At 35.6% G+C, this 14970-nt stretch overlaps 2 protein-coding genes across 2 annotated transcripts; one reads left to right on the top strand and one right to left on the bottom strand.

Moving 5' to 3' along the window:
- Window positions 1-2592: 2592 nt before the first annotated feature.
- LOC112749776 (uncharacterized) lies at window positions 2593-6757 on the bottom strand. Its single transcript, XM_025798159.3, has 2 exons — window positions 5503-6757; window positions 2593-3228 (listed from the first exon to the last, which is right to left on the bottom strand). Exons 1-2 carry the CDS (start codon window positions 6143-6145, stop codon window positions 2771-2773), a joined length of 1101 nt encoding a protein of 366 aa, XP_025653944.1. The 5' UTR covers window positions 6146-6757; the 3' UTR covers window positions 2593-2770.
- A 544-nt stretch (window positions 6758-7301) lies between these two features.
- Window positions 7302-9914, top strand: LOC112748026 (uncharacterized). Its single transcript, XM_072218376.1, has 2 exons — window positions 7302-8972; window positions 9051-9914. The coding sequence occupies exons 1-2, from the start codon at window positions 8891-8893 to the stop codon at window positions 9587-9589; spliced, it is 621 nt and encodes a 206-aa protein (XP_072074477.1). The 5' UTR covers window positions 7302-8890; the 3' UTR covers window positions 9590-9914.
- Window positions 9915-14970: the final 5056 nt, after the last annotated feature.

Genomic DNA, 14970 nt, shown 5'->3' with positions numbered 1-14970 from the left:
TTCTAAGGGAAGATTCTAGCCTCAAGAGTTTTTTTTCTAACTCTTTTCGTCGCTCTATCTCTTCCCTGAGATTTCGCTCCGTCTCTCGTTGTCGCTCTAATTCCTGTTCCAGCTGTTCCAAACGACCTTGGTGACCATGGACCAACCCCATTAGCTCGGCTGCATGGGGTGGCCCTTCCTTTCCTGATTCTCGTCCCTCCGAGGAGTTTACCTTTGGGTTTTTTAACCCAGAGGTGCCTTCTCTATGTTGGTCGTTGGTTCCCTGGTGAAGGGTTGGGTCCGCGTCGTTATTTTCGGTATCTAGGTTTTCTTGTTCGGAATCAGACGCCATATGACCATCTTCTGGTGAATTGTCCGCCATCACTGGTTGATCTCTCAGGTCCCCGACAACGGCGCCAATGTTACGATGGGTAACCGAAGATTAATAGGTTGGACTTGTTAGGCTGGCCCAATCGTCAGTGGAGGAAAACCTTCGAAGGAAATTGCGCTTCTGGGCTTCCGTCCGACTTGTGAGTATGAGTGAATGGGGGTGGTACCTGCAAAGACACTCCAATGCCTAAGTCAGCAAGGGTGTAAGCAGGTCTAGAGAGTATTGGGACTTAGAGATACCTGAGGGGTGTCAGTGTATTTATAGTGGTGAGCCAATAACCACCGTTGAAGTAGTTCCATCTTTTAAGGTGGATAACCGTCCTTTTATCTTAGGGAAGTTGAGATATGGCTCCTAGAAGTGGGTTGAGAGATTTTAGGGGCAGTTACTTGCTTGAATGAGTGCCTATCTGCCAGCTAATCTTCGTTTCCGACTTCTTTAGAGCAAGTCGTGATAAGGGCCGACTTCCTCCGGAGAAAGTCGGTGTAGAGAGTGGCTCAACCCTGTGGGTTGGGCCTTTCCTTTGAATTTGGGCCCTAGCGTTGGGCCAGGGTATGAACAAAGCTCTTTTAGAAAAAGAGCTTAAAACATAAGAACTTATATTAAAAGCAACTTATATATAAGTTATTTTGTATTTGAATTTTTATCATAGAAGTATTTGTTTTAAAATTATTTTATTAAATAAGAGTGATAAAATAGCTTTTGAGAACGAGAGAAATCAAATTTTTTGATTTTTCAAAAGCTCTTAAATAACTTTTCGAGAAGTTAAAAACATATTTAATAAACAATACCAAATAATATTAACGTGACTTTGCGTAAGTCAAAAGTCCAAAAAAATAACTTTTGAAATTTTTCAAACGGGTGCTAAGCAAACAACAAAGTTCTTCTGACCGTGCCACGAATTTGTTATATAAAGTGGTCCCTCTTCATTTCACTTACTCGAATATAAAAATTTACTCTTAAAATTTATTTTCCTCCTCTGCTCTCCTCTGATCTCATCTCAGCAATCTTATCTCAACAGACATCAAATTTTAAATAAGTTTTTTAAACTATTCTTTTGTTTTTAAATTTTTTTTATAATGTTATTTTATTTAAATATTTAGAATAGATATTTTGTAAAAATTAGAGTTAAGTATTAATATAAAGATAATTAATTAGATAATAATAAAATAGATAATAGTTCTAAAGTGTATTACATGAGATAATGTTGTTTAATTTAGATTATATTATAATTGTTTTATTTTTTATTTTTAGTTTACGTTAAATATGTTATAATAGTCGTGTCCCGTTTGTTGGTTATATTTATTTTGGGTTAATTATTTAGATTAGGTTACTTTGATTATTTTTTTTTAAATTTAGGTGAAAACTATTGATATTAATTTTTAAGTATTTTATTTTAGTTATTCGATGGAACAGAAATTATTAGGCTATGAGGACACTCTTTATAAGTTAGACCAAGAGAATATATTGTCAAATTTTTTCAACTGGTATAACATTTAAGTTATGTCTTTAATGAATATAAAATTTGTATTATTTTGAGCATAAATTTTACATAAGTTTTTTTTAGCTTAATAGGATCTTATGGACGCGACGAAATTTACTGGTGAGGCCTAACAAGCCTATCAAGACATACCTCAAACGTGCTGGTTTTAAGCACCTGGCTTACATGATTGAGTGGGACCATTCCATAATTGAATATTGGTCTCCGCATTGATCGAGAGATGTCATCTAGAGTCTCACACTTTTCACCTGTCCTATTAGGAGATAACCATTATCCATAAGATGTGACTTATCAGCTGGGTTTTAATGTTGATGGAGATCGTGTTAATGAATGCGTGAGTGGATAGGAACAGTTCTACGATGGACATTGTATGGAGGACTTATGTCAAACGAATAATACTCTTTTTTATATCAAATGATTTTTGAAGATGAAAAAATACATTGATAATTTTATTTATGTTAGAAAATTTAGTTTTAGTTTCATAATTAACTAATTGGATAATTTAAGAAAGTACATTATTACTACTCGTTAATTTTTTATTAAATTGATTTATTTATTTTTAGTTTTAATATCAAGCCAGGACTTACATTTTGCTATCTACTGGATTTGTAACAGTTAGTTGATAGTTTCTTTTTATAGTTAAACGAGAATCTCTTACCACATCTTCGAGTGCTGATCACATATCATGATATCAAGGTGGTAGATAAAATAAATAAATAAATACTTGACGAATGAATTTTATTTATAAGAAACATGAAGATGGGATGGGGCAAAGGTTCCAATCAAGTCCAACATTATACATAAAAACTCAAACGGTGGAGTTTTGTTAGTTAACGTGTAGTAAAAGCTTTTTACATGGGCTTAAGAAAAGGAAAAATAAAGCATTTAAATGCGCATTAATCCTAAATGAGTGTGCTAATAGTCGTGTTTCCTGAGTATTTGAAATTTAACGGGCTTAAGTCGTGGTTGTGATCAAGATCTACCTTTCTAATCATCCACTTTCCATCTTTTCCTTTCTTCACATTGATCTTTGCAGAACATTTTGTGAATTGGGTCGGAAGAGTTGTCGAAATACTAGATACACGGCGATCCCCACGAGTGCATGCAAGTACCACATAATTTGGTCTCCCATCAAACCCTTTTTTCGAGGTCCTGATCTTCCAACCAAAACCAATTAGCCTGGCATACCTCTTGTAAAATGTCTGAACAGCTTCTAAGGAATCAAACTCCATTCTAGGAACTGGTTCTAGATGTCCATCGTCATCTCTCTCTGAGTAAACCTCAGCAACAGCTTCAAATGCAGCATCCCCTGACACATTGTTGCATGAATCCATATCCAACACTTTAAAGAACAGTCCACCTACATAAGCAAACAATTTATCAAAACGTTGTAACCAAATTAGGTGAAGGACAACGTTTGGACAACAGTTAAAGGTTGTCAATCCTCAAGGTCACTGTTTTAAACTGTGTAATCAGCCTACTTATGTTGCATCAACCATTTGGATGTGACTGTTTGCCAAACTCTATCTAAATACACAGGATGCTTGTACACTAACCTATCCTTTGTTACCAAATCAAGTCCAAAAATTACAACACTTAAATAAAAATAGAACCTTAACATTGTAACACCATAACACTCATAATTCAATTAATGACATCATTTTAAGGGGTTTTTTAAAAGAAATAATTATTTCCTAAAACAAATTAAAACCACTTAATTTACACATCCATTTTTTGAAAGTCAAAAACACTATTTAACAACTACTAAGAATACATCATCCGACTAATGAACACAAGATAATGCAGACACAAAGTATATCTAAAGACTACTGTTTTTTATTTAAATAAATAAAAAATATAATATTTCCAGGCATATGCAACTCTGGGAGTTTTTGCGTAAATGCCCAACAGGCTCTATTCCGTGATAGGGTGGCTGGTATCACGTAATGAAAGTTTGTCAGCCAATAAGCTTCATTATGGGCCACCATTATGCGAAATGAGGTGAAATATGATAGCGCAGCATCCTCCAGCAAAATGAAGCCTATTGTGCATTTGAGCAATGGCTCCCAGATTTTCGTATTCTTGGAAATATTCTATTTTTATTTTTTATTTTTTATTTTTTAAATTAAAAAAAAAACAAACAACTCTGACAACTAAGAACTCTTTAATACATGTGTAAAAGTTGAGAAGAGAGAGTTTTCTTGGAGAGAAAGAAAGCTTATGATGAAGCAGAGAAGAAGATGCAAAAGATGGATGAGAGCATTTGACTGAGAGTAATCTGAATATCATTATGCAGAATAGAATTACACATTCTAAACATCCCTATCTAGCTTTCTACCTTATATACATGTTAAGTTACACTACTTGACATAACTTTAACCAACTAACACTTGCTCATAACTAACTAACTAACAAATATCCTAACTGAATCTGCAGCCAGCTTACTGATGATGCATTTGGTAGCTTGCTTTATCAGGTAACATGTATGTGTAATACAATATTTTTAGTGGTTCACACATACATGTATTAGAAGGTTGCCGGTTGTCGAGCTGTTTATATAGCATAACTCTAATGTAAATATGTTCTACTCAAAATTGGTCAGTCTTCTGTTAGCCCAAAAAGAGAGAAGAAGAGATTGCACTAGCAAATACTTCTCTAATGCAAACTGCAATTTATTATAATTTCCAATTATTCTTTGGAATCCACCATCAATCATTTGAAAAAGGATGTCTCGAAAGAAAAAGAAGAAAATGAGTATTTATTCAGTTGAAGTTACAACAAATAGTTACCGGTTACAAGCTATTTTCTGATTAAGTTATAACAGTGTGAGAAGTTACAAGCTACTTCAGCTCACTTAATAGAACAGGAAATCATATACACTGGGATCAACCAATCAATAACAGCAAAAGACCCAAAAGAAAAGACATTCAAACATATCCTTAGTAAATAATGGTGCATTTAATGATGCAAGTCCTGGATCGATCTATTTATTCATTTGGCTAGCCATATTCATTCCTCATGTTAAGTCTCTCTTCCTTACTACTAATAATAACAATAAAAAAACAGGAGGGACAACCATGTAAGCATTTCACCTTACCTCAAGCAGAAATGTTACACCACCAAGCTAGTTGGTTATGTTCTATCACAGTAGAAACCCGAGCCCACCACACCACCACAATTTCTCTTCAAGTTACCCTGGAAGGGTAGCTTCTCTTGGAGAACTCAATTTGGGTGGCAAAGATTGGAGCCTTGCCCTATTTATATTAAACGGATTCCTATCGGTAAAAAGAAGCAAATATTGTTAATGGAGGGTATCAAAGGCGCTCATGTCAGCACTTTATGGTTACCATAAAAGCACCATTTAAGCTAAAAAAAATAAATAGTTCGAATAAGTGAACCTAGTGCGGGTCAACATGTGAAAGGCATAGGCTTTTCTCCCAACTTGTATGACTTGTAAACCAAATAACTTGTATGTGTAGTACTCCTCGGATAATACCGAAATATCTAATTTCTCCCTAGTTACCATCATACAGGTTCGTATCAGCCTTCTAGAGTTCTAGTCAACCACACTCTCCGGCCCAAGCAAGAAACTTATCCATCTAGTTAGTTACAAGCAAGTAGAATTTTTCCATACCTGATGAAGATTGGCCTTTGCCAATGTCTTTAATTCTTTGCAAAGAGGTAGAACCGCAAACATCCATTTCATTGAATTCCTTGTCTTGTTCATCTTTGACTAAAACATTAACCCTTTTATTCAATTCCTTTCTCAATTTGCAATTCTCAACCCTAAGCTTCTCAATGGAAGCCAAACTCGCATTCCTTGCATTCTCCAATTCACTGCATCTGATCCTAATCGTAGCCAATTCATCAGTTGCTTTGCTATTTTGAATCTCCAACTCTCGATTCTTGTTCCTTAATTCTTCAATAATAGCATTGTTCTTATAATCATTCAACCCGCTCTTCTTCACTTCCTTCAGCAACATTTCGTAACCCTCTTGTGTTCTCTCACACTTGTGACAACGCTGCCCCTCCTGCTTCGTCTTCAGCTCCGATTCCAGTCGAAGCCTCGTTAGCCTCTCTAATTCGATCTGTTCATAAAGTGGACTGATCTCAGCTTTGTGTTTGGCATCTCTGGCCAACAAAACCTCTTCAACGGTGTCAAAATCGGCGCGCAGAACTGAAATGAGCTCGGAAATGGACATGTCCTTCAAGCTCCTGCGGCCGATGGAAGCGAAGGTGGGAGAGGAGCTCGTGGCGGTTTCGGGCTGCAGGTCCATGACATAGAAGAGGTGGTAGAAGTTGCTGAGATTTGGAAGAAAGAGGAAAACAAAGGAAGTGGGGTTTAGTGACGGTAGTTGAGGTAGGATGGTGAGATGAAGTGAACACGAGTTAGTTGAAGAGGAACATTGAACTTCACTCTAGTGTTTTAATGGGGCTCATTTTTATTTATTAACATTTGGAGTGCCTTTGGTGTTATTCCCCCCGGTTTTGATGTGAATTCGTGTTTTATTTGAATATTAGACATAGGCTTAAATCGCTGCCAGCGATTTGTGGAGGAACGGAAACCGACAAAAAAAAACTAGAAAAAATGGGAGGGGCGATTACTGCACAGGTGTAGGGAGGTTTTTTTTAATAGAACAAAATGGTAGTGGCGACTTGAGATATGGTGGGGGCGACTTGATGTATGAAGGGGCGATTTGTCCAAAAAATAAAAAAAAATGAATTGCATCAACTACAAATAAGGTCTCAGCCAGGTTTCACATTTATCTTCTTCGTTTTGTTGTTCTTCTTCTCACTCTATGTCTATTTTTTTTTCATTCAGGTAAATTTGTTGTTATTGTATCTAATTTTTTTAAAAAAATATTGGAAAAAAATGGGTGATAGAATTCGTTTAAGAGTGTATTATAATGGCCAAATTTTATTTCAGACATCTGAGGGTGTAAAATTTATGTGTGAGAAGCCATTTGATATTAGGGGTGTACGCGGATCGGATCGGATCGGATATGGCTGAAAATTCGATCCGATCCGCACAATTCCCATCAGATCGGATCGCATATGATATCCGCATTTTTTAATGTCGGATCGGATATCGGATATATCTGCATAATTGAACCTTCTCTTTTTAATCATATTTCTATGTAAAAAATTCAATCAAAATATTTCTTTCACACTTTTAAACATATTTATTCCTAAAATGTTTTTAATCAAACTTTTCCTAAATAACAAAAATAAAATAATACAATATATGAATAATAATTACTAACTAAAACATACAAACAAGTAAATATATATATATATATATATATATATATATATATATATATATATATATATATATAGTTATTATTGTGCGGATCCGCGGATCGGATACGCAGATATCCGCGATCTGATCCTTAAAGGGTGCGGATCGGATCCGCAATTTTCGGATCGGATGCGGATATTTACCGCGGATCTGCGGATACGATCCGATCCATGAACACCCCTATTTGATATTGTTGTTCCTTTCACCATATTATTTGAAGAACTAAAAGGTATAATTTGTGAAAAGGATAGATCTTCAGATATTGAAAAGAGTGACTAGTGTTGTGTACAGATATCCTTTAATAGTATTTGGAGGATTCATACAATTCGAGATGAAGTATGTCACTGATGAAGCAACAATGCAAGAAATATTTTCAATATATCACGAAAGTCGACCAAAAGACTTTCTCATCGAGCTATACGTTGAGTTCGAACACTTGACTTATGGTGTTGAAGAAGCCGATAGAGACATGGATTGGGAAGGCTACAATAGTGAAAGCGAAGATGAATTTGAAGGCAACTATGAAATAGATGATCCAAACGTAGATGGAGACGATGTTCATTGCATTAATGAGCCAGATGTAGAAGAAGTGGCAAATGTCCTAGCAAGTCAACATCCATTTGGGGAGTCGTCTTTTATGCGCGCTTTGGACCTTGCAGCGTTGAATGCACCAGAGTTTCCTGAGTATGTGACTGTTGGTATGTGAATATGATATTAAGAGAGTAGATATGTTTTCTGTACTATGAGATGATGATTCTACCGAGGTTGGTAAATCATATTGTATAATTACTTTTTGTGATATTGTTGCAGACCCACCTATTGTTGTAGACAGTGAATTTGTTATTGGGATGGAATTCAGTTCCAGAGAAGTTGTGGTTGCAACCATCAAAGACTATACAATTTGTAGAGGAGTTGACTATCAGGTATACGAGTCTGAGCCAACAATATTTTATGCCAAATGTGTACAATATGGCAACAATTGTGATTGGCTTATCAGGGTAAGTTTGATCCGAAAGAAATATTGTTGGGAAATAAGACGTTATAACGGTAGCCACACTTGCACCAGATCTACCATTTCTCAAGACCACTGCAAGCTGGACTCAGACACAATCGCAGAAGTGATAAAGCCATTAGTTGAAGCTAACCCATCTCTGAAAGTGCGATCTGTGATTGCAGATGTGCAAGCAAAGTTCAATTACACCGTGAGCTATCGCAAAGCATGGTTGGCAAAACAAAAAGCAGTGGAGAAGATTGTTGGTCGTTGGGAGGCCTCATATGAAGCTCTGCCAATATGGTTTAAAGCTATGTGTAACAAAGAACCATCAGTAGCTGTTCAGTTCGAAATGTTCCTGTTTATCGAGGAGATGAGTTGGATCAGGATACCCGGGTATTACAGCATGTGTTCTGGAGTTTTTACCCTTGTATTAGAGCATTCAAACATTGCAAACCAGTTGTGCAGGTAGATGGCACACACTTATATGGAAAATACAAGGGAGTTCTGATGGTTGCAGTATCACAAGATGGCAACAAAAATATTGTGCCTATTGCCTTTGCCATTGTTGAAGAGGAGACTGCTGATGCATGATACTTTTTTCTTTCTAATTTGAGAAGACATGTCGTGATTCGCGATGGTGTGGGTCTTATTTCTGATCGTCATGAGTCCATTACTTCAGCCATAGCCCGTAGCAATGGAGCATGGGATCCTCCGAGAGCTATTCATATGCATTGTATTAAGCACATAGCAGTGAACTTTTTGAGAAAGTTCAAGGCACCGTACTTGCAAAAGCTTATTGTCAACATAGGTAAATAAAATTTAACATTATAGAATTTCGAATCTTTTTCGTTGTGTGTAAATGCCTAACGGTCGTTTTTTGAAATAGGCTATTCCAGCACAGTGCATGAATTTAATATGCGATACCAACGACTATGTGACCGCGGCGAGGTTTATACTCGGTGGTTAGATAGAACCCCTCGGCATCAGTATGCTTTGGCATTTGATAGTGGACATAGATGGGGACATATGACCACGAATCTAGTTGAGTGTATCAATGGCGTCTTGAAAGGGGCACGCAATCCTCCAGTGACAACACTTGTTAGAGCCACTTTTTACAGACTCAATGAATTGTTCACCAGAAAGAGGGCCGAGGCCGAGGCACGCATTAATGCTGGACATGTTTTTTCTGAAGTTGTTATGATTCGACTTGAAACAAACCAGCGAGCATTCGGAAACATTCAGGTTAGTATGTTTGACAGGCGGAATGAGGTGTTCGAGGTCCATGGGATGCCATCCGGTATGGAGTATGCAATCGATCTACGCCGCCGACAATGTGATTGTGGTGATTTTCAGGTGGATCGAATCCATGTCGCCATGTGTTTGAATATTGTGCGAACCAGCATCTTGATTGGCAAGTTTATGTGAATGAGGTTTACCGGATGGATGAGGTCAGAAAGGTCTATAGAGCTAGGTTTAGGCCATTGGAAAACCCAACTACATGGCCAGTGGTTGAAGGACCAAGGATGATACCTAATCCTAATCTCAGGCGAGTGTGCAAAGGGCGTCCAAAAATCACACGATTCTTGAATGAAATGGACATGCGCGAGATGTGTGCTCCTAGGCGGTGCAGGCTATGTGGTGCGGAGGGTCATAGTTGTAGTAGATGTCCTCATAGGGGTGGATCCAATATAGGAGGCAATGGACCAAGTAGTTAGTGATTAAAGTGATAATGTATGTAGTCACACCAATTCAGTGCTTCATGTAAATGCTTTACGTAGATCTAACTAAGAGTGCACATCAGTCAGAATTGAATTTGAATAGATCTAAATGAACAAAATATTATTTTAACTAAAATAACTTATTATAAAATAAAAATAACATGAACTAAAAATAGTAACAATTTTTCGATAGATAACATTTTTGTTTCTTGGATTATCTAACAGATTAAAAGTAGCACAGGAAAACTTATACTAGCTAGCATTTGCTAATAGTAGAAAACTTATACACATACGCCTAATTATTACTATGAATGACGATAAAAAAAATAACAAAGTCACGATAAAAAAAATAAGAAAGTCCTGAACAAAACAAACCATTACAACAATGAAATCCAATATAATCCATGTCTTTAAACACGATAAAAATAACTACAAAGTCTTGGAAGAAACAAACTACAATAACAACAAAGTTCAATATAGTCCATATCTTCAAACATGATAAAACAAAATAACAAAGTGTTGCATGAAACAAACCACAAAAAACCACCACAACAAAGGCACTCATACTACTTGCTAAACTTGTTCTTCACCGCCTTTGCCATACTCTTAATCTTTCTGCCAACATTCTTCTTGATTGTTGCCGGGGTATATCGGTTGCGACTTCTTCGCAGAGGATCATTCCGTAAGTCATAACCCTTATCCTGAGCACATCCAGCATCTATACAACAATACAAAACCATAATCACAGCTATATAGAGTTCCCTAAATGTGAATTAAAGATAAATCCTACCCAGAACACAACAAAAGCTTTACTAATAGATTTAGTTGTATGGAGTTAAAGTAAACACAATTTAAACTACCTGTCGCATGTGTACATGCATCCTCAACAACCCCATCATTATCATCATCATCCTCATCCTCATCAGTGTTGTCGTCATCATCATCAGCATCCTCGTCATCACTGTCATCCATCCTATCACGGGGTGCATTCACTACGGTGCGTATAAAGGCATCTGCCTCCAGCTCCTCGTCCTCTGCCTCGACCTTCTCTTGAATTGTTGCTGCAACTGTGTTAAGATCAAAACGAGGTATGCTCCCACTAGGACCTACGGGACCAACAAATTCAACACCTCGGCCGAGACCACTCCTACCTGAGTCAAACGAGAAACGACCCCCAGATGGATCCCAGGAATGGCAAGACATCGATGGGATGTCAAGTGTCGAATCTAAAGACATGCGGCCAGACATCACTTCAAATGGCCTTTCGTATTGAGGTTGGAGAATTTGACTTTGACTTGGATAACTGCCCCAATGTGATTGATCTGTATCATCGAGAAACCTCCAAATTTGGTTCAGGGCGGCTTGATCCTCTTCAGGGATAAACCACCGTTGAACACCATCTTGGTTGTAAGAGGATACCTCAAGACCCTGTTGAACTTCTTGTTGTGGATGTACTTGTGACTGTGGTGGTGTATGCACTGGTTGGACACCAGGAGTATTGACTGTAGCCAATAGCAAGTGATCTGAAAATTGACATTTGTACCAACTCATATAAGACTCAAACGCATCAAAAGTAACAACCGCATTAAGATCAGTAAGTCGGCGATTAATGCGATCCTACCATATTGATATCCACTTATCGTGTGCTACAATCCAATTTAAATTTTTAGGTCCAGTCAACACATTGTTATGCGCACCGCCAAGATCTCTTGGGGCTCTCGGAATGCCTTGTTGCATACCAAACTATCTCGTCACCCTATTGGTTGGATGCCACTCCATACACTCAAATGAGATAAGAGAAACCGTTGCATTCCAACATAATCCGTCGTGACGAATATCGGCCGACACCAGGTGGGGAGAAATCCTATCTTCGTTGTATAAATCCCACACAAACTGCAACAACATGGCAAAAAATAAATTTTAGCTCAACAGATGCTAAGCATTGTAAAGAAAGATTAAATGACAACTAAATTAATATATGAATCTATACCCTAACAATATCATCCATTGTATCTAATAACTCCCTAAACCATCGTGTTGTCCAAATTCTATAATCATTCGACAGAAGTATCCAATCAACCCACCTGTCAAAACAAATTTCATTACTCAAGTAACTAACTCATTATGCGAAATGATTTAAGAGTCAAATTAAAAGCATCAATTTAAGACACTATGCACCACATTATACAAAGTAACACATACCGACAAGCTAGTGGAAACCGTGGAGTCCGAGGAACCGGAGCTAGAAAGGACATCCGCTTCCAAGCCCATATTTGGAGGAGAAGCACCGGACCATCTATGTCCTTACAATCAAAACGTGATGCTCGACACAGTGATCGATACAGATGGGCAAGACATGCCGAACCCCAGCTAAATTCCCTTATCCGGTGAAATTCACGGAGCAATGGCAGAAATTTCCAATGGACTCCGGTGCCAGATTTATCAAAGAATAGGATCGTACCAAACAGCATCATAATGTGAGCTTTTACATACCTTTGTATAGCAAAAACATCAGTCAAGTCTATACTATTTTTATACCGCCTAAGCCACATCAACTTAATGAAACTTTTCCGACAATCTTTCCCTGTGGGTGCACTTCCAAACTGATCCATACCCTCATCCATTAGGAGGCTTTGACTGCTTATCATTAACCCTGAAACTGGCATGCCATCGGACCGAAGGCCAAGAATCATTGCTACATCCTCCAATGTTATCATGCATTCACCAGTCAGAAGATGGAAAGTGTGTGTATTTGGATGTCATCTTTCAACCAAGACTGTCAACATTGCCGAATGACCTTACATTCTTCCAATGCGAGATATGTGTCCAAATCCAATCTCATTCAAAAGTTCAGTAGCAATTGGATCACATGGTTCTGGCACGTTCATATGCCTGGGATCCAATAATCTTGAACCCTGATAACCAAATAAAAAATTATGATAAGAATTAAATTTAGAGCATATATCATTAATTTTTTTCACACTTGGAATAAAAATACAACTTAAAATAAGCAAATTATAACTCTTTCCTTCATATTTTGAATGATTTATTTTTGTTAACATTTGAATACAATAGCTTCATATGTAAAAAGACTATTCTTAAACAAATTTAATTATTCATATAATTAAACTTATTAAATAACTTTTGCTAATTTTTTTCTATTTTAATTATCATTTTTTTTTGCAGTCCGAAAATTTATTTTTTCATTCAATTTTATTTTTTATCAAAAAATTTCCTTAAAATAAACCTAAGTTTCCAAAGTCCAACTGTCAAAAAATTATATATTTCTTTGTTCACAAAAAGATCATTTCCTAACAAATCATAAGATGAAAACTAAATGAACCTATACAACCTAACATTCATGATTTACTAGTATATAATCACACACTAAAATTCGTAAACTTATTTTTTTTAAAAATATTAATAATAACTTTTAATATTTTCATTCTAATACAACTTAACTTTTAATATTATTTCTATTTCTATTATACCTAAATATATTACAAAAAAACTATATCACAAAATCTAAAATTTTAACTAATCACATCAATTTTATATTAACCCTAAATATTTTAAAAATATTTCACTCTACTCTACATATGCTAACATTTTAACTAACTACAAACAATTTTTTAGTTATTTCAAAACATATACGTAAATATTATAGTACTAATTGCTTTACTAATATCTTAACTACACTACATTTTTAAACTGTACTAACAAACTTTAACATATTAGTAGTCTCTAAATAATACTAACTAATACAATCAACACTAATACTAATTAAAATTAATATTAAATAAATTAACTTATATATATAAGATGATCTAAAAATAGCACCATGTGTTCTTCAGGTCTAATGAGATCACGAACCACCATTATTATTATACTCTTTTAAGTTTCAAATTTTAACTCTTGGGACTAAGAACACCATTCATGCATGCCTTCCCTCCTCCCTTTCTTTAATTTTTTTTTGAATGAAGCAAAATGAAAATGACTTTACTTTGGAACAATGTGCATTACTCAAGTTCACCCGTGAAGAAGATAGATTGAGCCAGCTATCCATGCGTCCCCCTTAGGCCAGATCAGCAGTGGACTTGTCCATTCCCCAACAATTCGCCCCTCACCCAAGCGCTCCTACCATTTTACTTTGAATGCCCTAAAATACTCTTGAAGTTGGGCTTCCATCTCTCACGGTGAATTCAATCTCTCACGGTGAACTTTTTTTTTTTTTCAACCGCTGCAATTAGCCTCCATCATTTAGGTTTGATGTATGGAGTTGGCGATTTCTACCCTCCTGTTGTGTTTTTCACAAATTTAAATTACACACAAAATGGATCATATCCAACAAAAATACTGTATTGCCTAAGCACTTAAGTCTAATATAAAAAGAAATATTTTAATATTATTTATTATAAAAATAAATATTTTTATGTTTTTAATATATTAAATATATCAAAAATATTAAAATAATTTTTTTATGGTATGCTTGACTAATATCTTAGGATAGCAAAATTCTAAAAGTATTGTCATATTTTTTTAAATTATTATTTTGATTCTAATACTAAATTTTTATTTTGTTTAAAATTTTGATAGTATTAAATGATAGTTTTATTCTTTTATTATTTTTTATAAATTTTATAACATTATTTTTTATTTTATTATCATTGTAATATTTTTGTTATTATCTTATAGAATAAATATTTAAAATGGTCCTTGAATTTCAAATTACTATCCATTTTAGTCTTTCACTTTAATAAATGACCCATTAAATTCCTGAAAATCTAAAACATGCATTTTTGCTAATCTTTTAGAGAAGTGTCATCTAAACGTCAATGATGTAAAACCTGAAGTACCAGGTAGACATTCCAATTGTATGCTTATGTATATAAAAATTGAATGTGATTTAAATTGGTATCCAGAATTGCTTAATAATACCTAAATAAATTAGTCCATCTTTCATTATAAAACCCTAATTTTCAAATTCTTGTCTTCTCTTCTTCGACCACCGGTTACATATAACAAAAATTTCCTGGCGGGGACAACAATTCTACCGGAGGAAAAGAGAACTATAGGTGTTTCTTCTAG

This window comes from Arachis hypogaea, chromosome 15 (assembly GCF_003086295.3).
Source record: "Arachis hypogaea cultivar Tifrunner chromosome 15, arahy.Tifrunner.gnm2.J5K5, whole genome shotgun sequence".
NCBI lineage: Eukaryota > Viridiplantae > Streptophyta > Magnoliopsida > Fabales > Fabaceae > Arachis > Arachis hypogaea.
The sequence above is the reverse complement of the archived record's forward strand: the minus strand, read 5'-3'. Positions and strand labels throughout refer to the sequence as shown.